Below are 27296 nucleotides of genomic sequence, written 5' to 3' on the forward strand. Positions count from 1 at the left end.
GCATGTTCTTGGTGGCCTTTCAGTCCCAGACTAGGCACATTTTCTCTAAAATAAGATGCAGGAGGCATTTTTTGGGAAAAGACAGTGAACAAGTTGTCTTTCATAATTTGAATGAGTTGAATCCGAAAAAAAATGTTTCCAAAGCTGAATTTTGAATTTTTCACCTGCTAAATTGGAGTTCTAAATTTAAGTAATATATGACAAATTAGTATATTTTTATGGTTTTTATTCCACTAGAAACAGTTTCTATGTAGACATTGCTTAGATAAGCAGAATTTAATGGTTCCTACATGTGCCAATGCACCCTTTGCATTTACAGGCCCCAGTATATGCCAATGTGGAATTTCTGACATATCCACACAGGTAACAATTTCTGCACAGCTTGTGGGGATTGGCTCCAGTGACCATAGCTTGGGTTCCAGTTTTCCACTGTGGTTGGTCCAATCCATCTTCTCTGGGGAGGGTAGTGTGGGGTTGTTGCAATTTGCCTGATTCCACATCATGGCTTGAAAGGGAGCTCTTTGGAGGTGACAGCACATTAAACACTGTCATGAACAGTTTTGCACAAGTCACACATTATCTTCAACAGAAACATGTTTTTTCACAGCTGCATCACATTGGCAGCTCATAGTTATCCTGTGATCAACCAATACACCCAGGTCTTTCTCCTCCTCTGTCACTTCCAACTCATAAGTCCCCAACTTATAGCAGAAGCAAAAAGCTGCCAGGATAAGTTCCAACTGATGCTGCAGTCTTCTGACTTGATTAAACTGAAGATCTAGTAACTGAGTAGTTTACCTTTATACTCAAAAGAATGACAGGTGTACCATACATCATCTATGGAACAAGCTGAGTAAAAGTGTGGGACAATGTCACATATACTTTAGGTGTAAATATTTGTTGGTTCCTTAACAAATTAACAGTTCTCTTTAGCCTGATTCTTTGTTGATTTAGAGCTGTCTTCAGCACTCCCTTTGCCTACATCCAGTGCTTCGAGGTTGAGGTCTATCACATACACAGTCATGGTGTTTAAGGCCACTAAACACCCAGCCACCCTGATGTGAACGTTGAATTTTTTTAGCCTCAGTGGTAACATTACACTTTATATGGCTCAGTATTTTGCGGAACAGTTTAATAGTTTTTCTTCCCTGCTTTCTGTCTCTTCCCGTTGGGTGAGGAAGCCCCATGAGGTAACTGGGTTGTATAAATACACAGGTTTTCAGAACCTTTTCAGAACTGAGTGATCTTAGGGAAATGCAGCTAACTCGTACGCACCAGCAGTTTTGAGACTCCTCAATGGCCTGAGCTTCAAGGGAAGAGAACTGGATGTTGCATACATCCTAACCAGAGTGGTGCATTTAAAGTTACATGCTCAGATATGTCGTGAAACCCAGAGGTGCCTATCACAACTGGATTCTCCTCTGTTAGGTTGCTGCAGGTTTGCCAGGATCTCACCCGGGGTCACCCAGCTCTGCAGTCCGGCTGTCGAGAACACCGTCTCCTGGATCTGACCCGTGACTCCTCCCTCCTTCACCCTGCTGGACTTCTGAGTCAACTCCTGATTCAACCAGTTCAGATTGGTCTGTCCTTTCTAGTGCCAGTGGGATTGTTTTGTACCTGCTTCTTTACTGGTCTCTCCTAGTGCCATGCACCAGCTTTTCACACACATATGCACACACAGCAGAAACAACACAATTTTAACATGTTCCCCTTCCTTTTTGTAAATAAATGTACATATTGTCAATTTTTTTTGATTAAAGGAAGTATGCTTGATGTGCTAGCATAACTGTACCAGCTTCTTGAGTACCATAGTACCAGGTGGCTTGAGAGATAGTACCTACAAACAGACCTATGGAGACATTTATTACACTGTTTACCAAAGGGAGTTATCATCAGCCCTGTAAACTTCAGTTCCACTAAAGCTGCTGGGGGAAGGGGTTGACCCATCCCTTGAGTTAAGTTCTTAATTTCAGTTTTTACAGGAAATCGGCAGTCTTGAATCAGACTGGAAAATGGGATAATACAATTTCCCAGCCAGTGGAAATGTCAAAAAAAAATCCCCACCTCCGTCTTGTTAGCAGCAGGGCTGTTAAATAACAAATCAATCCTTTTTGGTTCCTTAACACATTAACAGTTGTCTTTAGCCTGATTCTTTGTTGATTTAGAGCTGTCTTCAGCACTCCCTTTGCCTACATCCAGTGCTTCGAGGTTGAGGTCTATCACATACACAGTCATGGTGTTTAAGGCCACTAAACACCCAGCCACCCTGATGTGAACGTTGAATTTTTTTATCCTCAATGGTAACATTGCACTTTATATGGTTCAGTATTTTGCGGAACAGTTTAATAGTTTTTCTTCCCTGCTTTCTGTCTCTTCCCGTTGGGTGAGGAAGCCCCATGAGGTAACTGGGTTGTATAAATACACAGGTGGAACTACCAGAAAAGCTCAACCAGCTGTCATTGGGCATCCAAAGCCACATGCTAAGGAGCACTGAATACAGACAGAGTCATTCGTCCTTCTCCTCCCGTTCTTTGAGTTTGGAGGCTGTTGAACCCCAGATTTGCCTGTCCTGGGTCACTGCCCCACATGCATGTCTGTAAAGCTGGGCCCTTGCAGTACTTTCAAGGGAGCCAGAACATCTGGCGAGTGCTGTCTTGACTCAGGGATGCTGCCAAGCGTGTTTGTGTGGCCAGACCAGGAGCAGTGAATGGTGTGCAGCTTCCTTCGCCAGCAGGTGGTGACAGGTCAGCAAAGGTTTGTAACTTCAGGGGAGCCATTCTGTGTCTCCAGGCAGTTTCTTGCTTGTCTCTGTAAGGGCTGCCACATTTTACTGAAGGCTGAAAATCTGAGGTGCCTTTTGCCTCTCTGGTGCTTAAAGCTGCAGCGCTTTCAAAGAATCTCGTATTCCTTCCCCTCCCAGGCAAAACTAGAATTCTGTATCTATGTCAAGCAAAACAGCTGCTCATAAACCACCGGGTTTGCCTTTGCACGCTGTGATGTCCCTGGCATGCTGGATTAGTGACATGGTACTTGAGGCAGTTAATCCTGCCATTGTCTGGTAATCAGAGTAGGTTCCCCAAGGGGTGCTTTCAAACTTCTCACTCTCAGCTTCCAGGAATTTGATGTTTCGGACCGTAAGCTCTCCTGTCTTTGACACACATGGAGACTTTTCCCAGTTGGGTGGCAGAGAATCTGTTGGAAGTACGTGTTCCCAAGGCAGCTGTAGCACCTCTCTCCTTAGCTGCTTTCTGGAAGGGGTCCCAAATGAAACCTAGTCCCTTTGGATTCCCCTAGGAAGTGGCTGTGTAGTAGAAGCAGTTTATTGGTCTTCCAGGAGCATATTTATAAAATATCATCTCCACGACCCTGCAGTGAGGCTCTGAGAACCCAACACCCATCCCACAGCTGTTGGGCTCAGTAATTTTGGGGACTGACTCTCCACACAGCTCCTTCCCCTCCTCTGCCCAGATGGATTGCGGGCGGGGAGCACCTAGAAGGACAGAAATACAAATGGTGGCTGGTGCCCTGCATGCTGTTAAATAACCAGCCCTGCCTGCCTCCCCTGGGATACATGATGGACAACTGAAGCCGGAGAAGAGCAGGAGGCTTGGACCGCCCGCCCTGCTGTAAGTCCCAGCTGAGGGGTAGTGCTGTGCTGGGAGAAGGGGCGGGGGGAAATCGGGGAGGGGTCCTAGGGGCAGGGGGCAGCAGCCACATCGCACGGTGGCTGGGAGCCAGAACCCAGTTGGAGTGACCTGGAGAGTGTAGGAGCAAGGAGAAAACCCTTGGGGCTGGTTCTGGGGTATCCTCTCCCATAGTGTGAACCTCCCTGCCCCATGAGGTGTTGCCATCCTGGCCCGGGCAGGAGCCACGGCTGGTCAGCAGGGTCTGGGAGTCAAAAGTGAGTGGTTCCTGGCAGGCTGGGGGCAGTGGCAAGCAGGGAGAGGGTGGACTCCACAAGAGGGAGGGAAACAACCTCCCATGGGAGACCCGGCTGCTGGAGGAGACTTTCCCCCTACTCCCTCATGAGCTGCGGTGCCGCCGGCAGGGACTCTGAGCCGCCCCAGCCAAGGGCGAGGCTGGGGGTTGATCCGAGCCTTATTTGGTGCTAACTCTGCAGAACCCAGCCTGGCATATGCCAGGAAGTCATTTTGCAGACCCAGCACTAACCATCTCTCCCAAGGATTGCTGCCAGCCCCCTGCAAGTGGCAGCTCCGAGAGCTCCTGCACGCACAGAGCAGCTGACCCCGCACACCGTCTCAGCCCCACCTATGCTCATGGGGATACGAAATTCTAGCTCTGAGCCTCCCTGCCTTCAACAGCTGATCATGCCCCAAAGGGCTGCGCCAGAGCTGACGAAACAGAGCCAGGTGCTGAGGAAACACATCCCAGGGCTGGAGTGTGCAGTCCAATCCCTCCCGCGCATCACGGGCATTAGTTCTGTCAGAGGCTGACCCTGCCAGCTGCTCACTAGGCAGAACCCAGCCAGGTGCTGAGCAGGTATCCCAGGCCTGGTGCTTAAATACCTGTAGAGGCGGCAGTCAGCCCAAGAAGGGTGGGCAGGGGGGTTGGCGTAGAGTCTCAGGCTGAACTGCAGGCCACAAGCAGAGCCAGTGTCACTTCTCACAGCACCAATCCACAGAGCAAGAGAGGACTAAGGCTGCTGCAGCCAGGGCCGCCCAGAGGATTCCAGGGGCCTGGGGTCTTCGGCAGCGGGGGGCCCTTCCGTTCCGGGACCTGCCAGCGAAGTGCCCCGAAGACCCGCGGTGGGGGCGCCCCCGCTGTGGGAACTTGGCAGATTGGGTATGTGAGAAGCTGAGTTGTTTAGACTTCAAGGACGGGCTAATTAGGCTGTGAACTATGCAGTGAGATGCTGGCCTTGGGCTGGTTCTCATCTGCCAGTAGGCAGTAAACAGGATAATAAATCAGAAAGTTGTACAGGATGATAATTACCCTATGAAGTTGTAGCTGTGCCTGTGTGTATCTTATTAACCAATTAGCAATTGCTTGATTGCCTGCCATAATTGTATATAAGAGCATGCTGGAGAGTAATAAATGACTTTGCTACCAATCACATTGATTGTTGGGCTCTGTCCGTGCCCGCCTGAGAGGCACTGCGACGCAACAAATGGTGACCCCGACGTGATTCGAATCGAATGATGATAGTGTCGGTGGCCTGTTCCAGGCGGAGGAGCTGCGGCGGGGAGTGCTGGAGAAGCCCCTGGGCGTCCGAAAAGAGAGGCGCACCTGAGCCCTGAGGAGAGCGGCTATAAGTCGCGGAAGAGAAGGGCGGCTATAAGTCACGGAGAAAAGCGGCGGCTATAAGTCGCGGAGGAGAAAGGCGGCTATAAGTCGCGGAGAAAAGCGGCGGCTATAAGCCGCGGAGGAGAAGGGCGGCTATAAGTCGTGGCGGAAAGCGGCGGCTATAAGCCGCGGAGGAGAAGGGCGGCTATAAGTCGCGGCGGAGAAGGGCAGAGTGGCTAAGTTATGAGTACCGCTGTATCAGCTGAAGAAAAGATAACACAGAAGCCTTTATTGCACATTATGAACCGACAGGGGGAAAGAATCTCCCCTGCTGCACTACCTCACTTATTAAGGAAAGAGGGGGAGCTGGAGAGGCTCCTCCTAACCGCCCTTCGGGCACAGGACGAGGAGGTGCTCCGCTGGAAGCGAGCCCTGGACGGGAAGACGTTGGAGTGCACGGCGCAGGCAGAGGTTCGTGCCGTGGCCCCGGAGGTCGTTTGGACCTACAAGCAAGTAAGTTGTTTTGGCAGGAACCTGGAGAAGGCGTCCTACGCTGGCTGGTCTGAGCCTGGGACAGTGCCGGAAAAACCGTTATGCTTCTCCGGTATGAGCAGCAACAGCTGGGTGTTCTGACACAGGATTCACAGATTAAAAGAAGCCAAGCAGGGAAGGAAAAAAGAACAGAATGAGTTAACCGAAGACAGCTCATTTTTTTCTGGCCCCAGTCAAGGACGCGGCACAGCTAAGAGAGCTGCAAAACCCTGCCAGGCACTAACGGAATGTGTTAGCTGTCTCTTCTCACAGGTATGGAAGAGCTGCCCAAAGATCCTAGCAGCCCTGGAACCAGGAGTCTTGGAACCAGGAGACTGACTGCTTGGACCCATGATTCTTACTGCAAAAAGACCCCTTCACATCAGGAGGATTCTACTACTGATGATTGGCCTATTTTTTTTTATTTTTATTTAGCTTCATTGTGCTTCTAAACAGCAGGAAAAAAGGACAAGGTGACGTGCTGGCTAACCTCTCCCTTGTCCGCTGCAGCCCCCATTGTGTTATTGGATTTTTTTTTGAAAGAAGCAAAACCAACTCCAAGAAGCAAAACCACTACAGAATAATGTTCTGGTAATTTTCCCCGTAGAAGCTGAACCATGACGGTGGTGGAAAAGAAGAAAAAACGCTCACATTATTGACATTGCCAAAGTCCAGAAATTCCTGACTAAAAGGACATTGAGAACTGACCCTGGTGAAGAAACGAAGAATTGTACACTGGCAGGAAGAAATTTGGGACTCCTGCTGAAAAATGTGGTATTGATTGGATTTTGGGGTTTATTCTACAGGCTGCGCCCTGTGTTTTGGATAAAATTTTTAGCCTGTGTTGCCCTCCCTAATTGGTTTGTAACTGATATTACCCCCCCCCCCATTACTAACCCCAATTTTCTAGAGCTTACTTGTTTTTTGTTTTTAGAGTTTGAGAAAACTCAGCCAAAAGGTTTGTTGAGTATTCTCAAAGGGGGGGAGTTGATGGTGTTATTAGGCATAAATCTAGGTAATTTAGGAGGATGGCTTTGGGCCTATGTGGCCCAAAGTACCTTTTGTAAAGTGCTTTTGTTAGCCTTATTAGATTTTTGTGAATTTTGTGTTATGTGCTGATATTGGCAGTTGTAAGATTGTTTGATATTAGATGTAGCTTATATTATATAGATAGGCTGAAAGCAGATGTTGTAATTAAAGTTATATGCATGAGAATGTAGCCCCCACGGTGGGAAAGTACAGATAATTGTTCACAGAAGAGACCAGAAGGGTAGGGGCTAGTTAAGAAGTACACCCTCCTAGCTAAATTGATAGTGGGATAGGTTAGTGTCCATGAAAGGAACGGTTTAGCAAGAGGAAATACGGATCGGGCCCAGGCAGGCAGGCAATAGACAGAGAACTTGGAAAGGAAAAAAGGATCGGGCCCAGACGGGCAGGCAATAAATAAAGAGATTAGAAAGCAGGTTGGAAACCTTTGAGGGTGTAGTGGAGAGAAAAGGTTATTAAGCACAAGCTTGAGAATTTTAAATATTTAAGAGGATATTTAGAATGGTGATTTAGTTGAGACAGGTGGTTGTTGGAGTACAAGCGAGTAATTTAAGGCAGAGTAAAAAGTTAACTCTGTGGTTGCTAGAGGGAACAGCAGTTGAATTTTGTAAAGATGCTAAAGAGTAAAGTTTTTGGTGTTTTTGAAATGTTTGTAAATAAATTTAGGCAAAGAGATTAGTTTGTAATTGTTTGGTTATGAACAATTTTGTTGCATTAGCTAAGAATGTATATAGTGCTATGTAATTGAAATTGTATTAGGCTTAAGGGTATATAAGTGGTGATGGGGTTTTTTTTCAGTGTTTAATAGCAGAATTTAAAAGTAAGAAATTTTAAGCTGTGAATAGCTTTGAATTCAGAAGCAAGCCAAGATGCAGTTGTATTACTGTAAATGATTTAATTGATGAAGTAATTCCCCTGTTTTGCCTGAAATTAATAAGGGTATTTGTGTATTTTAAGTAATGATTAATTGCCCAGTAGGGTATATTTGTTTTTGTTTTTTAGCTATTAAAGAAAATTGATGTTAGCTGTATCGTATTTAATGTACCATGCATTTACTATAGAGTTAAAATTTATGTTTTGTGTTCTATGTTTTGTCTTGTGGTGTTTGTTTTCTGGCCAGAATTGTTGTGGTGTTGTTAAAATGTTCATGTGGTTTATGTTGTGTTTTTTCTGCTAGGACCCCCCCCCCCAGTGTCAGTTTGATCACCTGACACATGAGGGATGGATTGGTAATAGAAATTTGTCACAGGTTGGTGTACACTAGAAAAGGGGGGAACCCTGCAGAATTTACACCATTTATTTTGTTTTATTTTGTTTGATGTTGTTGGTGTTATATGTTAAGGACTGCATGGTTATAGGTAGGCTTTATAGAGTTAATTTTGGTTTGTGATAGATTGTAGTGTTATGATGTTATGAGTTGGGAATGTTTTGCTAATGCCTTTTTTTTTCTTTTGATTTTGAATAGAGGGGGCAGATGTGGGAACTTGGCAGATTGGGTATGTGAGAAGCTGAGTTGTTTAGACTTCAAGGACGGGCTAATTAGGCTGTGAACTATGCAGTGAGATGCTGGCCTTGGGCTGGTTCTCATCTGCCAGTAGGCAGTAAACAGGATAATAAATCAGAAAGTTGTACAGGATGATAATTACCCTATGAAGTTGTAGCTGTGCCTGTGTGTATCTTATTAACCAATTAGCAATTGCTTGATTGCCTGCCATAATTGTATATAAGAGCATGCTGGAGAGTAATAAATGACTTTGCTACCAATCACATTGATTGTTGGGCTCTGTCCGTGCCCGCCTGAGAGGCACTGCGACGCAACACCCCCGCCGCCGAATTACCGCTGAAGCGGGACCCGCCGCCGAAGTTCAGCCCATTCTTTGGCAGTAATTCGGCGGCGGGGGGCCCCCGCCGCGAGTCTTCGGGGCACTTCGCCGGCGGGTCCTGGAACGGAAGGGCCCCCAGCCGCCGAATTACCGCCGAAGACCGAGCTGAACTTCGGCGGCGGGTCCCGCTTCAGCGGTAATTCGCCGGCGGGGGGTCCTTCCGCCCCGGAGTGGATGGACCCCCCGCCGGCGAAGACCGGGAGCGAAGAAGCTCCGGGGGCCCTTGCCCCGCAAGAGTTTTCCGGGCCCCCCGGAGCGAGTGAAGGACCCCACTCCAGGGCCCCCGAAAAACTCTCCTGGGGGCCCCTGTGGGGCCCGGGACCTGGGGCAAATTGCCCCTCTTGCCCCCCCCCTCTGGGTGGCCCTGGCTGCAGCCAGAATTTCCTTCACTCTGGCTGCAGGGCCTGGGCTCGCCCAACATGTGACTTTGGCTGTCAGAAAACTCCCCAGCTCCCTTTAAAAACTGATTCTCCCCTCCCCCCATCACTGCCGAGGACAAACTGCGGGGGTCAGCTCTTGCTTAGGGAGGGGGAGTTTGAGCTCCTTACATTGGCTCTGTAGTGAAGCGAGCTCCTAACCAGCAAGGTCACTAATAACACTGGTCTACAATTTTTGAGAAGTCGTCTGCTTCAGAGATAAAATGTGCTATTTATTATGTATTTTGATGTGCTGAATTCAAATATGACAATTAAAACAACTGATTGGCTACTGTTTCTAAGTTATTTAAGTTTTTACATTTGATGTCTATGTATATTGTGTAGATAGTAGAGTTTTAATCATAAATTGTAAACCTAGGTCTTTTCATGTGTTTATGGTTGCTTTACATGATAATATTTCACCTGTCTTATTTATGTAACACTTTAAAAATCAGCAAAAGGGTTATATAAATAAAATTTATTATGAAACAAAAGGCAAAAAACTATTATGTACATAGTTTAGTCCTATTCAGTGTCTACTCAGCGCTTCTTGGCTTGTCTCTTGTATTCATTAAATGGAGCATCTCTTGTCACTGTCCAGCAATAGTCTGCAAGCATTGATGGGCTCCATTTGCCCTGATAGCGTTTCTCCATTGTTGCAATGTCCTGGTGAAATCGCTCACCGTGCTTGTCACTCACTGCTCCGCAGTTCGGTGGAAAAAAAATCTAGATGAGAGTTCAAAAAAATGTATCTTTAGTGACATTTTGCAACCAAGGCTTTTGTATGCCTTGAGGAGGTTTTCCACCAACAACCTGTAGTTGTCTGCCTTGTTGTTTCCGAGAAAATTTATTGCCACTAACTGGAAGGCTTTCCATGCCGTCTTTCCTTGCCACGCAGTGCATGGTCAAATGCATCATCTCGAAGAAGTTCACGAATCTGAGGACCAACAAAGACACCTTCCTTTATCTTAGCTTCCCTTAAGCTTGGAAACCCTAACATCACCTGCCAGGAGATTCCACTGCTGTAGTCTGGAGCGCAACAGCTCTGCCTTACTCTTGGGTAGTTCCAAATCCCTGACAAGGTCATTCAGTTCACCTTGTGTTATGAGGTGTGGTTCAGAGGAGGAAGATGGGAGAAAATGTGGGTCCTGTGATATTGATGGTTCAGGACCAGAAGTTTCATCCTCTTCCTCGTCTGACTCAAGTGAGAATGATTCTGGTGCATCAGGAACCGGCAGTCCTTCTCCGTGGGGTACTGGGCGTATAGCTGATGGAATGTTTGGATAATGCACAGTCCACTTTTTCTTCTTTGACACACCTTTCCCAACTGGAGACACCATGCAGAAGTAACAATTGCTGGTATGATCTGTTGGCTCTCTCCAAATCATTGGCACTGCAAAAGGCATAGATTTCCTTTTCCTGTTCAACCACTGGCGAAGATTTGTTGCACAAGTCTTGCAGCATATGGGTGGGGCCCACCTCTTGTCCTGATCTCCAATTTTGCAGCCAAAATAAAGGAGATAGGCTTTCTTAACCATAGTGGTTATACTGCGCTTTGTGATGCAAAAGTCACTTCACCACAAACATAGCAGAAGTTATCTGCACTGTTCACACAAGAACAAGGCATCTCTGCTCACTTTGGCTAAACAGAAATGTGTCCCTTTGCAAAATCAAACACTGACAAATAAGAGAGCATGACACTGTATGATTTCTAGAGCTGATATAGGGCAATTTGTTCAGCAGAGTGATGTAAGCTTCGTTATGATTGCATCATCCATGACTTCTAGGAATAACATGATGCAATTCATATCATGTATGACGCAATACCAGCTTCAGATTGCATCATTCATTGTTTTGCCTAAAAAGCAAGTACCGTCCAAACCCAGTCATAGATTTATTCATAGATCCAGTCAAAGATGTATTTTAGTCATTTCTGGTTTAAATTGAGATCCCTTCCCTTTATAACTCACTTATCCTCCGCTATTCCCAAGTCGAGGGTCGTATATACTGACCCAATAGCATAACTTGAAAACTAGAGCCAATCAACAATTTGAAGCATCATTTTCGTTCTCAGTGACCCAGAATTAGTAAAGTTTGACTACACTTATTTCAGAAGCATTTTGCCTGTAGAGCAGTCTAATAGCAAGAGGCAAGAGTTTATTTGAACTGAACAAATTCTTTAAAAGAGGCAGGGTGGGGAGTAAACAGAAGCCTAAATTGCAGCAGGTAGCATGTAAGCGGGAAAGTAGAAGTGCTGAGATGGCTTGTGAAGAGCAAGTAACTGAAGGGATATAGACAATCACTAAAAACACTTTATGGAGATCAGAAGCCTGTGAGCAATTAAAGATGACAAGGACATTGCTGAGAAGCTAATATTTTTGTGTGTTCATCTTCTGCCTTTATCACAGAATATGTTGGACAAAGATCTGTCCCAGACCGGTTCTCTTCTATTTACAGAGGTACCATTGGGGCTTGAGAGAGCAGCAGAGGCGGTCCCAGACCAAGCTGATAATTTACAAAGTAACCTCCGCTCCCACTTCTTCGAGCTGGACTTCATCCTGCTCTTAGTAGTACAAAGGCGCTACTGTCAGTCAAAGCCTAACCCCACCCTTTGACCCCTTAAACCCTGCCCACCTATCACCAGAAGTCCTGCCCCATGTGACCCCTCTAAGAGCTCCTCCCACTGCCTTCTACCAATCAGGATGGATTTCACCCCATAGGACCACCCGAGAGGAGATTTAACCAATCAGGGGGAGTTCAGGGCAGAGTGACCCATCTGGAAGTGGTTCTTGTGACCCCTCTAAGAACTCCTCCCACCACCCTCTACCAATCAGGTCGGGTTTCAGCTCTTGGGGACCACCCCCAAGAGGAGATTTGACCAACGAGGAAGAAGTCCGGGGTGGGGTGATCCGTCCGGAAGTGGTTCGTGTGATTCCCTCTAAGAACTCCTCCCATCACCCTCTATCAATTGTGATAGGTTTTGGACACATAGGTCCACCCCAAGAGCAGCTTTGACCAAAACAGGGCAGGTTCTGGGACTGGGTGAACTGCCCAGAAGAGGGTGGTGTGACTCCTCGAAGAACTCCTCCCAGTGCCCTCTGCCAATCAGAGCACAGAACCATCACCCCATAAGTCGCAATGTCAGGCAGAAGAGGCCATCTTTTACCAAGAACGTGTGTTTTAGAAATCGTGGAAACATGGACTCCTTCACCACCCCTCTGAGAACTTCGGACTTTGTTTTAGCCCTGAGAGTCTTCGACCATCCACAGAGAAAGCGCTACATCAGTGACAGTTCTGAGGCGGAGGTGGGAGTGACCGAGGATACGCCGTTAATGGACTTTCTGACTATCTGTGTTTCTGTTACAAGGTCTCTGGCCCTTAAGTGAGCTAAAAGTTTTAATGAAGCATCTTAGTTTGTTTTCAAGGAGCTGTATGTCTTTTAAATAAAAAATAAATACCGTATTGTCCCGAGTATAGGCTGCACTTTTTCCCCCTAATGTAAGTCTTTAAACTAGGGGTGCGGCCTACAATCGGGAGGGGGGATGTTGCCAGAGCGGCAAAGCAGGGAAAAAAATAAAAAACACAGCGCGGCTAGAGCGGGGGGAGGGTGGACGACAAAAAACAGCACGGCTGAAACTGCAAAGCGGGGGAAAAAAACAACAAAAAAAAACCTCGGTGCGGCTGGAGCAGTAAAGCGGCGGCGCTGGGAACAAAACAAAAACAGCGCAGCTGAAGCAGCAAAGCAGGTGAAAAAAAAACAAAGCGGCAGCACAGCCGGAGCGGTAAAGCGGGGGGGGGGGGACACACAAAAAAAAATAGCATAGCCAGAGCAGCAAAGCAGGGTCGGGGGGGAAAAAACGGTGCAGCTGGAACGGCAAAGCAGGGGAGAAAATAAACCTGCAGCACAGCCGGAGCAGTAAAGCAGGGGGGAGAAAAAAAAACCCACGGCTGGAGCGGCAAAGGTGGGGGACGAGGGGGACAACAGCGCGGCTGGCAAAGCAGGGGAAAAACAAAACAAAAAACCCTACAGGGCGGCCGGACCCAGGGTGCAGGGGGACTCTCTGTGCTACAGAGTGCACGCCTCGTCTAGTGGGGGGGAGGGAGAGGGAGCGGGGGGGGGAGAGAGAAGGGGGGCGGCCAGCGCTTCAGCGGGGAGCTCACCCCACGGCCCCGATTGCCGTGCTGTCTTCCGGGAGGGCTCCGCGCTGCTCTGGTCGGCAGGGAGGGAAGGACGCGGGCTGCCCTGTGGAGTTTGCTGCAGGGCGCTCCCCTCCTCCGCACCCTACAGGGCGGCCAGAGCAGCAAACAAAACAAAAAAAAAGCGGCCGTGCCACCCTAGGATTGGGCGGAATGCCGCCCCCTAGAATCTGCCGCCCCAAGCACCAGCTTGCTCAGCTGGTGCCTGGAGCCTGCCCTGGCTGGAGAAGCCCACAAGTTACCGCTATGACATCCCTGTGAGGCATCCGTAGCTCCCCATGCTGAGTTTGGAGCATTACGTCCCTGTGAGGCATCCGTAGCTCCCCATGCTGACTTGGGAGCATTACGTCCCTGTGAGGTATCCATAGCTCTGCATGCTGACTTGGGAGCCGAGGGTGTTTGTTTACTTTTACTGGTATTATCTCGGGAGGATACGGTATATGGTATACAGGTACCGGTATTTCCAGCGGTCGATATTAGATCAGATGATTCTATGAGTCTTTGGTTTTTATGATTCTTGTATTTACGGTACCGGTATTTACCATACTTGTGAGCAGTTCACTGTGGGGGTGAATAAAGGGAATGGGAGGGGCTTAAGTTGAGAGCGGGTTATCGGCTGTGACACAACGTGAGATAAGTGGTGAGGAGGGGGTTGTGTGATGAAGAAGGGGGCTGAGAGGAGGTTGTTAATAGGGTGAGTAGTGGGCACTGTGTGAGGGAGAGGGAGAGGTAGGCTGAGAGAATAAGGAGGTGGCTAAGAGGGTAAGGAAGGGCCGTGTAAAGGAGACGGGGCTTAGAGGGTGAGGGGGCTGAGAGTTGAGGATGAGGTTGGGTTTTTTTGTACAGGGGCTAACTTAAAATACCAATATGGCTGATCATGTGGAGATTTGAAATTCAACCAGCCAAGGGAAAAGGCGAAGTTACGATTAAAACTTTAAGATAAATGTCTTAAAATACGCTGAACAAACAAGCAATAGGGAAGCTGTCAGAAAATACGACGTAGATGAGAAAAATGTACGTAGATGGAAGCTGATGCAGAAGAAACTAGAAAACTCGGCTTCTACGAGGAAATCGTTCAGAGGGCCTAGGAAAGGCAGGTATTGTGAAGTTGATGCAGCAGTGCTTCCCTTCATTCAAGAGCAAAGAAAAAATGGAATGCCTGTCACCCGAAAAATCATACAATTGAAGGCATTAGAAATTGCCAGTGAATTAAAAATTCCCAGGCATGAATTTAAAGCAAGCCTTGGATGGTGCCGTAGATTTATGCTCAGAAATAGCCTCTCTCTAAGACGCAGGACAACACTTGCACAAAGACTACCTGTTGACTTCAATGAAAAGCTGCTTGCATTCCAACGGTATGTCATAGAGCTCAGGAAAAAGCACAACTATCCATTGAGCCAAATTGGAAATGCCGATGAAACTCCCGTTTTCTTTGATATGCCAAGTAATACAACCGTGGATCAAAAAGGAGCAAAATCCATTCTTATGAGAACCACAGGCAATGAAAAATTACGTATCACAGCAATGTTAGCTGTTACAGCTGATGGTCATAAGCTGACACCTTATGTGATACTTAAAAGGAAAACTATGCCGAAGGAAAGTCTTCCAAGAGGCTTAATTGTCAGATGTCATGAAAAGGGATGGATGAGCAAGGAGCTGATGAATGATTGGCTATCAGTTGTTTGGAAGAGTAGGCCTGGTGCTCTTCTTGCAAAAAAAGCAATGCTGGTATTGGATGCATTTAAAGGACATTTAACACCTGATGTAAAAAGTAAGATTGCATCCTTGAAATCAGATCTGGTAGTAATACCAGGGGGTCTGACATCCCAACTCCAAGTGCTTGATGTTGTTGTCAACAAGCCATTTAAAGACCATCTACGGCAGCAGTATTCTGAATGGCTTGTGGCTGGAGATCATGCCCTCACACCAAGCGGCAAAATTAAGAAACCATCAGTGGACTATTTCAGCGTGGGCAATGATATCTTCAGAATCAATCATCAAAGGATTCAAAAAATGTTGCCTGTCAAATGCATTGGATGGTAGTGAAGATGATGTATTGTGGGAAGATCAGAAAGAAGTGGATCAGGAGAATGATGAAGAAAACAGTGGGAGTGATGTAGAAAGCACTGGAAGTAGTGATGAAAACCTGAGCAGATACCGGTATTGATGGAGAGACAGGCAGTGAAAGTGACTAAAATTTCTCAGAGGGATGACTTAAGAACATTTGCTAATGTTGTTGATTGTTGTGCAGGGGAGAGGGTGAGAACTGTTCCCATCAGTCTCCTTGTTGTCCATTCCTTTTCCCTTCTTTATTTACAGTATAACTACAAAATAGTTTTCAATATTTCTGAGTATATAACATATGCCACAAAAGCAGGACTACCAAAAGTGTTAAAAGTGTTAAAAATACTGGTACATGTCTTCCTATTCATTAAATAAAATACTGTTTTACTGTTCTACTAATGTGTATATTTTCTTTAAGTTAAAAAAAGTTAAAAATTTAATTTTTTTAAAATAGCACCAAACTTTAAGGGTGCGGCTTATAATCAGGAGCGGCCTATATTCGGAACAATACGGGTATTCTATGGGCATATTGCTGTTTTGGGGGATTTCATGAGCCCAGTTTGTACAGAGTGGAATTGGGCCAATAACAAAAAAACAGTTTTAAATTTCGACCCTCTGATTACAAACCTTGCTTCCCTCTGACATTTAAGAGCCCCAGTTTCAGGACCCCGTGTGTTGAAATTCGATCAACAAGAACATTTGGTTCTTCAACCTCAGACTTCTCCGAAGGAGGTTCAAATCCACTTAGAGGGCATGAATATCTCTCACATTGAACCTCTAAGCGCTCCCTTGATTGGAACTAGCCATAAGGGTTGGGATGAATGGGTAACCTGGGGATAAGTCTCGCTGTTCCTCGCTGTTATCCAGGAAGAGGGGTCTGTTATTGTCTATGTTGGTAAAGCCTGTGTATGTGTAAGGACAAGATGTAATATTGTGTTGATTAATGAACATTGGATCCAACCCACAGTGCCTTACATTAATTGCTGTTGGTAGCTGTGATATTAAGTTTACTGTGCCTATATGGACTGTACAACATTTAAATGCTGATCCTGAGCTCTACAAGGAGGTTTCCCCCATTTCACTGGGAGTGGGTCTCATTGCCATGAAGGTAAGAACACAGGCCATCACTCCTGGTGGGAGACTTTGCTTGGGTGGAGCCCCAGTGCAACAGGTCTTTTGAATCTCATGCTTCACCCCATTGTGGTGATCACTGGTTTCCAAATTATACAAGCGATTGGTCTGGTTCTGCTGATTTATTGGATACAACGACTGATGCGGCAGCTGCAATGGATGGAAGATCAGAGCCGGTACCATGGCATAAGGCTGTGATGGGGATACTCGCTCAGCACAAGCACCCCATCAACAGGGGGACTTGATACCAGTCAGCTCTGTGTTCTTGGGGAACCAGGGTGCAGTATCCAGCCTGACTCATGAAAGACACACACACACACTCCTCCACCGGCCTCTGCTTAAACCAAAACCCATCAGAGGAAAAAACTTGCAGAGAGCAGTGAAGGGTGTATAGGAGACACACCTAGACCCCTCCTGACACGGGTGACAAGACTAAGACATCGCCATTAGCAGAGACAAGACCCTTAGCCTCATCTGCATGAAAGATGGGACAGGGAGACATCTCAATTTGCATACAGAATGGAGAACAGAGAACCGCACTGAACTCTGGGACCAGAAAAAGCAGAGACGCACTGCATCATGGGAATCTCTGCTCCAGATGTTAATGAACCTATGCCTGCCCACACCCAGCTCAGCAGTCATCAGACCAATTCTAGTAAGGAATCCTTGACTGATGTCCAAAATACTGAAGCAGCCTAGTTGCATTGTGAGTTCCCTGGAAGATAACATCACCCATAGCCAAGAGTGATCAGCTCCTATTGTCTAGCCCAGGGGTCGGCAACCTGTCAGAAGTGGTGTGTTGAGTCTTCATTTATTCACTCTAATTTAAGGTTTTGTCTGCCAGTAATACATCTTAATGTTTTTAGAAGGTCTCTTTCTATAAATCTATAATATATAACTAAACTATTGTTGTATGTAAAGTAAATAAGGTTTTTAAAATGTTTAAGAAGCTTCATTTAAAATTAAATTAAAATGCAGAGCCCCCCAGAGCAGTAGTCAGGACCTGGGCAGTGTGAGTGCCACTGAAAATCAGCTCACGTGCTGACTTTGGCACGTGTGCCATAGGTTGCCTACCCCTGGTCTAGCCTAAAGAAAACCCTTGAATCATCACTTTACCTAGAAACAAATCTAGTGTTTTCCCTTGAACCATTGTATTTTCTCTACAAAAACCCCTACTCACCCTCCAGCAAGTGTTCTGATGCATAGCCCCAAGCTCTGCATCAGTTCCGCTGGGACTCCATCTCCTGACTGATCGTGCTGGGGGCTCTGCCTGTCTCCTGCCCTCAGGACCCTGAACTACCACCATCACCTGGGAACCCCGACCAGTTCCAGCTTCAGGGAGTGGTGAGATCCCTTCTCTCTCTCTCTCTCTCTCGTTCTCTCTCTCTCTTTTCCTCTCTACCTTACGTATTAACCTTTAATTATGTATGTTCTGTTGCTTTAGCCCTCCCTGTGTAGTGATCTCTATTATTCAATAAATAACTTGTATGGTTAAGCTGGTTGCTTCTCTCTCTTTCTTTTATGTTATTAGCTTCCCCCATTCACTCTACAGGAACACGTCTTTTACCTAAGCTAAAGACCCCTGCAGCGCTCAAAATCCTGTGGGGTTTGCTCATCAAGTAGCTTACTGCAAGGACAATTGTGATGTGAGAGTGGGGATAGGGATGTGCTGAATCTGGGACACAAGGGTAACAGTTTGAAAGTGCTGCTTGACCCAGTCCATGGAGCCCAGGCGCATAGAAGGAGATGCAGCTTGAAAGTGCTGCTTCATCCAGCCCTAGATTCCCTCCATCCAAGTACATTTCTTGGTGTTGTCCGTCTGTGTCTTTGTAAAACAGGCCGGTGGAAAATTGCGTGGCGAGAATGTCATCGCTGTAATTGAGCACCGATTCTAGAAAGGCCCTGTAAGGGTAACAGTTGTTGCTTTGGCTTATGAGGCAGTCACCCAGCGTGACATCCAACTGACTGAAAATAGAGGCCACGGGGTAATTCACCAGGCCCACCGCGCGCCCTTGGCGAGTTCAGTTCCGTCTCCTTTTACAATCTTGCAACTCAGGTACAGCAGTGTGTTGTTTAAATCCATATCATCTATGCCATTCCCTGCTATAAAAAAGTCAATGGGGGCAGACTCTGTAAACGGCCAATAGAGGCGGCACCTCAGTGTAGATGCTTTTCTCGATGCTGGTCTGCGCAGGGGCTATTTGGTAAAAGTCTAGTTCAGATTTGATGCACTCTTCAGACCCGCAGCGAACAAAAGCCATGTTGATTAAAATCTCTCTCTTTACCAGGCAGAGACCATCTCCTCTTTCGCCCAGGCTTCCTCTTGGACTTTCGCTTATGGCCGGCCCTGCGTGTCAAAGCCCTTCTTTAAAAGGGTTTTGGGGGACCTGTGTGTCACGGGTATGAGGCATTTCTCTTTCTCTTCCTCCTTTTAATGTACATCATCCCCGATCCTTCCTGTGAGGCTGTATTCCCCACTTTCTCCAGAACAGCGCGGCAGACATGACCTACCAACCACACCTTTAGCTATGTTTTGAGCAGCGGTTTTTACGTGGGGTTTAATAATCTCTAGCCCCCTCCTCAAAAGCGGTACGGCCTTTCAAAAGAGACTATGAAATATTCCACCCACACCAGCCCCATACATCATGGGAGCCCCGTGATATCCAGGAAGGGTGTATCCAGTCTGGGCTTTGTAATAGTTCCTGTAGATGGTGGGGTGGTCGTAATTTTTTAAGATCGCCAGAATAGCGTTTTGCTTTTTAGAAACCTCGCTCTCTCTGCGGATGCAGATGCAGCTTGACGATCACCTTGCCGAAGCGAAATGAGACGCATCTGTTCTGATCTGTCTTTTTTTCAGTGGTGATGGTGTCAATGTGGTGTTTACTGACAGGGACGTAATGAGGCTTCTTGGGCTGACTGCCGCCTCTACAGGTATTTAAGCACCAGGCCTAGGATACCTGCTCAGCACCTGGCTGGGTTCTGCCTAGTGAGCAGCTGGCAGGGTCAGCCTCTGACAGAACTAATGCCCATGAGCATAGCTGGGGCTGGGGTGGGGTCGGGGTCAGCTGCTCTGTGGGTGTAGGAGCTCTTGGAGCTGCCACTTGCAGGGGGCTGGCAGCAATCCTTGGGAAAGATGGTTAGTGCTAGGTCTGCAATGTGACTTCCTGGCATATGCCAGGCTGGGTTCTGCAGAGTTAGCACCAAATAAGGCTCGGATCAACCCCCAGCCTCGCCCTTGGCTGGGGCGGCTCAGAGTCCCTGCCGGCGGCACCGCAGCTCGTGAGGGAGTAGGGGGAAAGTTTCCTCCAGCAGCCGGGTCTCCCATGGGAGGTTGTTTCCCTCCCTCTTGTGGAGTCCACCCCCTCTCTGCTTGCCACTGCCCCCAGCCTGCCAGGAACCACTCACTTCTGACTCCCAGACCCTGCTGACCAGCCATGGCTCCTGCCCGGGCCAGGATGGCAACACCTCATGGGGCAGGGAGGTTCACACTATGGGAGAGGATACCCCAGAACCAGCCCCGAGGGTTTTCTCCCTGCTCCTACACTCTCCAGGTCACTCCAACTGGGTTCTGGCTCCCAGCCACCGTGCGATGTGGCTGCTGCCCCCTGCCCCTAGAACCCCTCCCTGATTCCCCCCCGCCCCTCCTCCCAGCACAGCACTACCCCTCAGCTGGGACTTACAGCAGGGCGGGCGGTCCAAGCCTGCTGCTCTTCTCTAGCTTCAATTCTCCATCATGTATCCTAAGGGAAGCAGGTGGGCCTGGTTATTTAACAGCATGCAGGGCGACAGCCACCACTTGTATTTCTGTCCTTCAGGGTGTCCCCGGCCCCCAATCCACCCAGGCAGAGGAGGGGAAGGAGCTGGGTGGAGAGTCAGTCCCCAAGATTATTGGGATCATTTTGCCTTTGGCCTCGTGCCCCACAAAGGCCAGGAGAGAGGTGTTGTGCACACAAGCCCCACGGGGAGTTGGCATGAAGCACAGTGTGGCAGAGCTGCTGCCCTGGCTCTTTGCCTGCATGGCTGGTGGTAGCTGGGGTGGGCAGGGCTGGGGCTTCCTGTGAATCTCTGGCCTCCCTGTACAGGCTGCAGGGGGACCTGGCAGGGGCCAGTGCCTCGGGGGTGGGGGGATGGGGACCAGGGTGAGACCTTTGCGAGGGAGGATCTCTCCCTCGGGCCTGCTCCTGCTGCAGGTGCTGGGCTTGTCCAGGGCCAGGACAGAGAGACCCTCTGGCAGCAGAGCCCTCCCGCATCTGGCTGCAGGGAGTCTTGGTTCCCGCTTTGTCCCAGGGAGGTGGGAAGGTGTGTGGGGAGTCGGGTGTGTGTGTGTGCAGGCAGAGGCGGCCAGCCCCTCCCCGTTGGCAGTGTGCATGTGGCACTGGGCCCCAGGCTCATGGGGCAGGGAGGGATAATAGGAAGTAGAGCTCCAGCTCTTTTCTTACCGATCAGCTGTTGGGCAGCTGCTGCTCTCAGGGCAGCCTTCTTGCTCAGCCTCCCTGGGCAGTCCTGGAGCTGGGAAGCCAAGAACCCAGTTAGTCCCAAGCCACACATCCTCCCCAGGCTGAGGGGAGCTGCCTGCTAGGGAGGTGAGGAACCCCTGGCTGCCAGAGCCCTCTCCCCCTTGACTCCTCCCATGGGACAGAGCTGACTTGTAGGGGAGCCATCCGCAAGGGCGGGGGAGGGCTGAGTCAATGGGGGGCAGCACCTTGTAAGGGGTGGCCATTCTTGGGGTGGGCAGGGAACGCTCGGGTTTTTGGGGTTTTTTTGGTTCAGTAGGGGAGAGGTTTTTTGTTGTTTTTGTTTTGGGGGCGTGGCGCTTGGGGGAGGGTGTTTCGGGGGGGCGGCCCTCTTTTTTTTGCTTGGGGCGGCAAAAAAGTTAGAGTCGGCCCTGCCTGGAGCAGGGAAATCCTCTGTGCCTAGGTCCTCCCACCGCCCAGTCCTGCAGGGCCCACGCCCCAGAGCTCACTCACCAGGGTCCTGCAGGCTTCGCTCAGGAAGGTGGGGATGTCGGGGGCCGCTCCCTCGGCCAGCTGGCTCCGCACGAGTGTGCGCAGGGGCTGGTAGCTCAGGAAGGGTGCGCAGTGCAGCAATGCCACCCTGCACGCCTGCCGGAGAGGGCGAGAAGGGAGCTGGGTGAGTTTCCCTGAGCACAACGGGCTGCCAACTCGCAGGCTCTGCATGGCTTGGGGAGACTCCACTGTGCCGGAGCAGCAAGGAGCCAGCTCTTTGCAGAACCTCCTCTGACCTGGCGGTTGTTCCCCAGGCCCCCACAGCCCCCATCTCCAGCTTGGCTGGGTTGAGAGGAGCCAGGCCCGAGTGCTGGGGCCGGAGAGGGACACTCCTGGAGCAGGGAAGGGGCCATTCCCTGGGGGTCCCTGTTGGGTGGTTAACAGCACTGCCTGGTGACCAACGTACTTGGCCTCCCCTCAATCCCAGGCACTACTGGGGGCTGCTACTCGGCGGAGGGGAGATTGCTGCAGGAGGCTGGTCATTCCCAGGCAGGAGCTAGCACACAGGTGAGGGCAGGGCAGCAGCAATGGAGACCCAGTCGGCCTCAGCGACCTGCCCTTCCCTGAGGCCCTGCTTGGGTTAGGTCACTTGCTAGGGGCCAGAGATAGACCTGGGCCTGGCCACTAAACAGGGCAGGCTGTAAAATGGAGCCACGGCCTCGGAGAGGCTGGCTGGGCAGGGAGGCTGGAGGCGCCTGTGGGGAATGGAGGAGGAGCAGGAAACCTCACAGATCTACCCCACAGCTACACTCTGAGGGCTGGCAGAGCTCTGTGGGGGGTGGGGGAGGGCTGGATTAGTGGGGGGTCCTGGGTGCCACAGGGCAGCACTGAAGAGATCTGGGGCTTGGAGGGGGGAGTTTGCACCACCCTTGCCATGTTGTTAGAATGCCCCCAGCAGCCACCCCTGCCCCTATGAGCCCTCAGCTGCACTCACCTGGGCAACCTGGGGGTCCCCGTCTTGTAGGTGGATGAGCAGCGTCCCCATGCTCTTCTCCACCTCAGCCTCGAAGCGGGATGACCTCTTGGAAACAAATTTGGTGAGCTGGCCAAAGAGCTCTATGGAGGCCCGCCTCAGGCTGCTGTTCTCCTGCAGACAGGGGGTTCAGGGTGGTTAGGGGGGACAGGCTCAGGCCCTCACATGCTTTGGGAATCAGCCTGGCAGCTGCAGAGCCCGGAGAGGTTTCAGCTAGTTCAAACGACAGGACAATTCTCTGCAAACTCCTCTCCTTCCTGCTGGGCCCCAGGATGCCGAACAATTGTGGGCCCAGGGCCCAAGAATGGTTCTATCCCTGCCTCCCCTGGCAGAGGAGCTGAGCTGCCCCACAAATCCAGGAATGTGCCTGCCTCGGACACTGAGCCTCCTCCGTGTGAGGGCAGGTCCTGAGCATCTCCCCCTGTGGGGTGCCCTATAGCACCCTGGGGCCTGCCCTGCTTGGTACTTACATCCTCAAAGAATGTTCTCGCCTGCATGGCCAGCGGAACGGCAACATGCGCCTTCAGAGGCGCCTTGGGATCCCGCAGCATCCAGCAGAGCCCTTCCGTCGCGTCCAGAATGGCGCAGGGGTCGCAGGATTGGCATACGCCGTGGACAAAGCTCGCCAGAATCTGGTCTCTCTTCTTCCTAACCTGCAGACAAGGGGTTGGACGCCGCTCGGTGAGTAATGATCTGTCAGCCTGAGTGTAACCACAGTCCGGTCAAGTCAGCCTACAGCCCAGTCTTCTCCATAGGAGCCATAAGCTGAGGAGAAGGGGAACCAGGAGCTTCCTACCCAGCCCTCTCTGCCTAGTATCCTGCCATTCCAGACCCACCTTGTCCGGGAACGTGGTCACTACATTTCTAAGGCCATGCAGCGCTCTGCCACGAATGTGGATGTTGCCGTCTTCTGTCTGCTGCAGCATGGCCTTCAGCACCTGCTTCCGCATGGCCTTGGGCTCATTCTCCATCAGCAGGGGGCTGCCGAGGAACTAAAGGGAAGAAAAGGAGCTGTCAGAGAGGGCTGGGCGAGGCCAGTGGCAGGAGCAAGGGCAAGGGAGTATGATCAGGGCCCAGGAGGTGACTTAGATCCGTACCGACTGCTGTTCACGAGGGGCTGGCTTCAGCTGAGCTTAATGGAAGTGATATGTGCAGGGCAGAGCGCTCCCTCCGGTTCCAGTGGGGTGCTCTCAAACTGCACCACAGATCCCCCGGCAGAGGGATTAATTTACAAGCAATACACCACCAGGACCATCTCTCATTGGCTAACCAGCTATTGGCCGCCTGTTCCATCAGCTTCTGGGCCTGGCTAGCCCTCCCCCCTGGTCCTCCAGGCTCACCTCTGCAAACAGGGCGGTGCAGGCCATGCGTTCGCCTTCGTGGCTGGCCTGGAGGCTGGGAAGGAGAAGCTGTGGGATGCTCTTCAGGGCCAGGTTTGGGTGGCTCACTATGGCTCTGGGAGAGAACAAGAGCTCATGTTGATGAGTGCATGCCAGCCCTGCACATGCCGGAATCTGGCCCGGTCCTGGCCACCCCCTCCCATCTCTGCCCCACTGCGAGAACGTGACTCCTCCAGCCTCTGTCCTCACCTGCTAAGGAGAGTGAACCCCTCGGGCTGAGCCTCCTCCAGCAGCTGCCAGCCTTGCTCCTGGTCCATTAGTTCCACAGCTGGCTGACTGCCCCTGAGGCGCAGCACCCGCGCCAGGGCCTGCACGGCCATGCTGGGAAGAGAAGGAGGCAGGAGATGGTGACGCGGGGATGCCTGCTCTCTGGGTGGGGTGGGGGGGCAGGACTCCCTTGCTGCAGCACTGAAGGGATCAGGGTGAGAATAGAAGCTGCCCCACTTCTGCCTTTGGTTCTCCCCCCGAAACTGTGGGGGCAGAGGGGCGTGTCTGTAGATGTGACCTTCGCTCTCCTCCAAAGATGTGAAAATTGCCCCTCCCCCCAGGATACTGACCCTGGGGAGAAAAGTACAGGCAGTGCCCCCTGCTGTCCTGAGCCCTGCCCCCCAGGGCCCACTGCAGAAAAGGGATGAAGTGGCTCAGTGACAGGTCCGGCCTGTCCAAAGCCTTCAAAGCAGACAGTAAATAGAGACAGCAGCCAGCTCTGCCCTGCTCCCCAGCTCTGCTCCCCCTGCCCCCTGGCTCAGCTCCCTCATCACCCTGCTGAGCTGCCCACTCTGAGGAGCTCTCTGGCTCCCTGAGTATCCGGGGGCAGCTCTGCCTGCTCCTCAGCACAAGAAACCTGACTGATCTGAACCCTCAGTCCCCTGAAGGCGTTGGGGGTCCCTGGACAACGAGGGTCCAAGCAGGAAGCTTCCCCCTCCTAGGGGCTAGCACAGACACTACGTGAGTGCTGGGATCCATCAGCCCCACACATTACCTGCGTGGACTGGTGTCACTGGGCCGGTCCTGCTGGACTCCTAAGAGGTGTTGTGCCGGGGGGCAGGCGATGGCGAGGAAGCAAGAGGCGAACAGGTCGTCCTCGCGTCCCTCCAGGGTGTCCCCTTGCCCCAAGGCCCCGATCAGCTCCCACAGGCCGTATGTGGTCTGGAAGGGAAAAGATACAGTCAGAAGACCGTGGCCGTGCGCAGAATGGAGCCAGGAAAGGGGGCTGAATGCCAGCGATGGGAACTTACCGCCGGGGGCAGCCGGGCTGGCTGGGGGCAGCTCCTGTCCTGGGTCTGTCCAGGGTTAGCCCAGCCCTTCTCCGGGCTGTCGTCCAGCAGGATGTGCAGTACCTCCCTGGTCAGCATGGGGTCTGCACCCAGGAACCTCCAGATGGCCTTGATGTGGCTGTGACGGACAGGGGGACAGGCAGGTAAGGAATTAACACAGAGGACGAGCCCAGCTGGGACACACTGGGGATGATGCCCTCTGAGGGGCGATGGGCCAGAAGCAGCAGGGAAAGCAGTGACTCCAGGCTCAGGGGTGGGGGCTGGTGTGAGGAGGTGCCCATCCTTGGGGGTGGGGGGCTCGGGCTAGGTGCTGGGCTGGATCTCCTGAGCTGAGGGGGCAGAGAGTGGGTGCTGCAGGAAAGGAGAGCAGGAGCTCCTTCCCCATGGGGCAGGGGGTTCAGGAGGAACAAGGCTCCAGTTCTGGCCATGCCATGGCTCTGGGGTGGGGGGTTTGGAGAAGGCTGTAAATGGGCTCCGTGCTTGTCGGCTCTGGGCAGGATGCAGGGAAGGCGCTGCTGGCCCTGGGGAACCTGGCAGGCTGGTGAATTGGGGAAGACCAGCCTCTAGAGGTGGGATGAGGTGTCTAAAAGTGTGAGGGGATGGGGAAAGGACCGGGCTGGGATTCTTGGGGGGGCGAGGGCATTTCCCAGCTGGGGGGAGGGGGTGCCCCTGTGGGGACATGCTCAGTGTAGGGGCGTCTGTGGGGAACGATGTAGTTAGGCTGGCCCCTCTCCTGCCTCAGCCTGGAGGAATGCCCTGCCGGGAGCAGGGGGCCATGCTGACAGAGGGGGTGACCCTGCTCACATGGGGTCTCTCCTGGTCTGTGTTGTGATGAGGGGCCCTGGAAAACTGTTCTGGCCTCCAGCCAGCCAAGCCATTGCACAGCTGAACCGGGAGGGGGTGGACTGGTCAGCAGTGCACAGAACCAAGTGGGGGAAGGTGACAGCTGTGTTAGGAATAGCTCAGCTTGGGGAGCCCTGAGCCAGGGGTCCCAGAGCACACGGAGCCCTCCAAGAGACAGGGAGGCTAATGGTGACCGCACGCCGGGGCAGGGCTGTTCCCTGGAGGCCTGTGTGCAAGGGGAGGGTCTGTGCTGTGTGTAACCATGGTGCTGTGGAGTGACCCCATTAAGGGGGGCTCGGAGGCTGGAGGGGGGTGTTCTATCCTTTCCCCAGGGCCGGCACTCACTGTTTGTAAGGCCAGGGCATCTTCAGGAGGATGCTGACCGCGGTCTTGGTGTGCTGCCTGGCCAGTAGGTGGAGGATGTCTCTTGTCCCATCACTCAGCCGCCCCCCCCGGGGTGGGCTCAGTGTGTAGGAAAGAGCGGCTTGGAGATCCTGCACCTGTGGAAGCAAAGCAGGGGCTGAGACCTTACCCCGCTGTGGGTGGCTGGCAGGCAAGGGCCAGGAGGAGCTGGGCAGGCTCAGAAACAAGTCAGCGGTCACATGGCCTGGCAGAGGCCATGGATAAACTCTCCTAGCAAGTGACTGAGCCAATTAGGTTCTGCATTTGGTACCTTGAAACCCTCCCCTGTGATCCAGCTCCATATCACTAAGGGTCCCTGTAACAGGATGGACACCAGCTCCTGCCCTGAGGGGCTTAAAACAGCCCTAGGAAAGGGCTGTGGCAGGAGAAAGCAGCTGCTGGGCTGATTGGGGGAAGCAGCCTCAGCTGGGGGCCATGCACCAATCAGGATCCAGCTGGCCCTATAAAAGGCCACTGAGCCAGGAGCTGGTACAGTCTCCCTCTATCTTCAGAGAGAGAGGCCTGGCTGCTGGGAAGCTCAGGATACCTAGAGAGAGGCAAGGCTGGGGAGCTCTAGGTTGGCAACTCGCTGGGGTGCAGGGCCTTGTGTAAGGCCCCATAGAGGCACTGGGTTGCAGGGAGAGGCAGCAGGTCCAGACCCAGCCTTGCTTATGATGCACGGCTCACACTGCAGTCTGCCCTAGGGTGCAGGGGCTAGTTGGGGACCGGCAGTAGCCTATGACTAGGGTGAGGGTGGGGGTTCCCTGGGGAGGGGAGACTCTGAGACTGAGGGGTGTACTGCCAGGGGGCAGCACCCTAGTTAAAGAGGCACTGGGGTCCTGGGAGGGACACAGGGCCAGCGGTAAGGCAGATCACTGGCCT

At 51.2% G+C, this 27296-nt stretch overlaps 1 protein-coding gene across 11 annotated transcripts in view; it reads right to left on the reverse strand.

The window, feature by feature from the left end:
* Positions 1–261: 261 nt before the first annotated feature.
* The window catches only part of LOC120373222 (maestro heat-like repeat-containing protein family member 1), a 54274-nt gene continuing 27239 nt past the window's right edge, over positions 262–27296 (reverse strand). For 5 of the 11 annotated variants that reach the window (XM_039491337.1, XM_039491336.1, XM_039491339.1 and 2 more), the window contains 11 exons: positions 26358–26512; positions 25131–25287; positions 24875–25041; positions 24082–24213; positions 23833–23947; positions 23329–23484; positions 22963–23145; positions 22454–22606; positions 21481–21615; positions 20953–21022; positions 262–3192 (listed from right to left, as the gene is read on the reverse strand). In XM_039491337.1, the coding sequence (XP_039347271.1) occupies positions 2963–3192; positions 20953–21022; positions 21481–21615; positions 22454–22606; positions 22963–23145; positions 23329–23484; positions 23833–23947; positions 24082–24213; positions 24875–25041; positions 25131–25287; positions 26358–26512 (1653 nt within the window). In that variant the 3' untranslated portion in view covers positions 262–2962. Of the gene's footprint in view, positions 3491–10040; positions 10059–20193; positions 20254–20952; positions 21023–21480; positions 21616–22453; positions 22607–22962; positions 23146–23328; positions 23485–23832; positions 23948–24081; positions 24214–24874; positions 25042–25130; positions 25288–26357; positions 26513–27296 lie in introns of those variants that run through there. The other 6 variants (XM_039491341.1, XM_039491342.1, XM_039491344.1 and 3 more) reach the window with 6 other exon arrangements.

This window comes from Mauremys reevesii, linkage group 10 (genome assembly GCF_016161935.1).
Source record: "Mauremys reevesii isolate NIE-2019 linkage group 10, ASM1616193v1, whole genome shotgun sequence".
NCBI classification, from domain to species: Eukaryota; Metazoa; Chordata; order Testudines; family Geoemydidae; genus Mauremys; species Mauremys reevesii.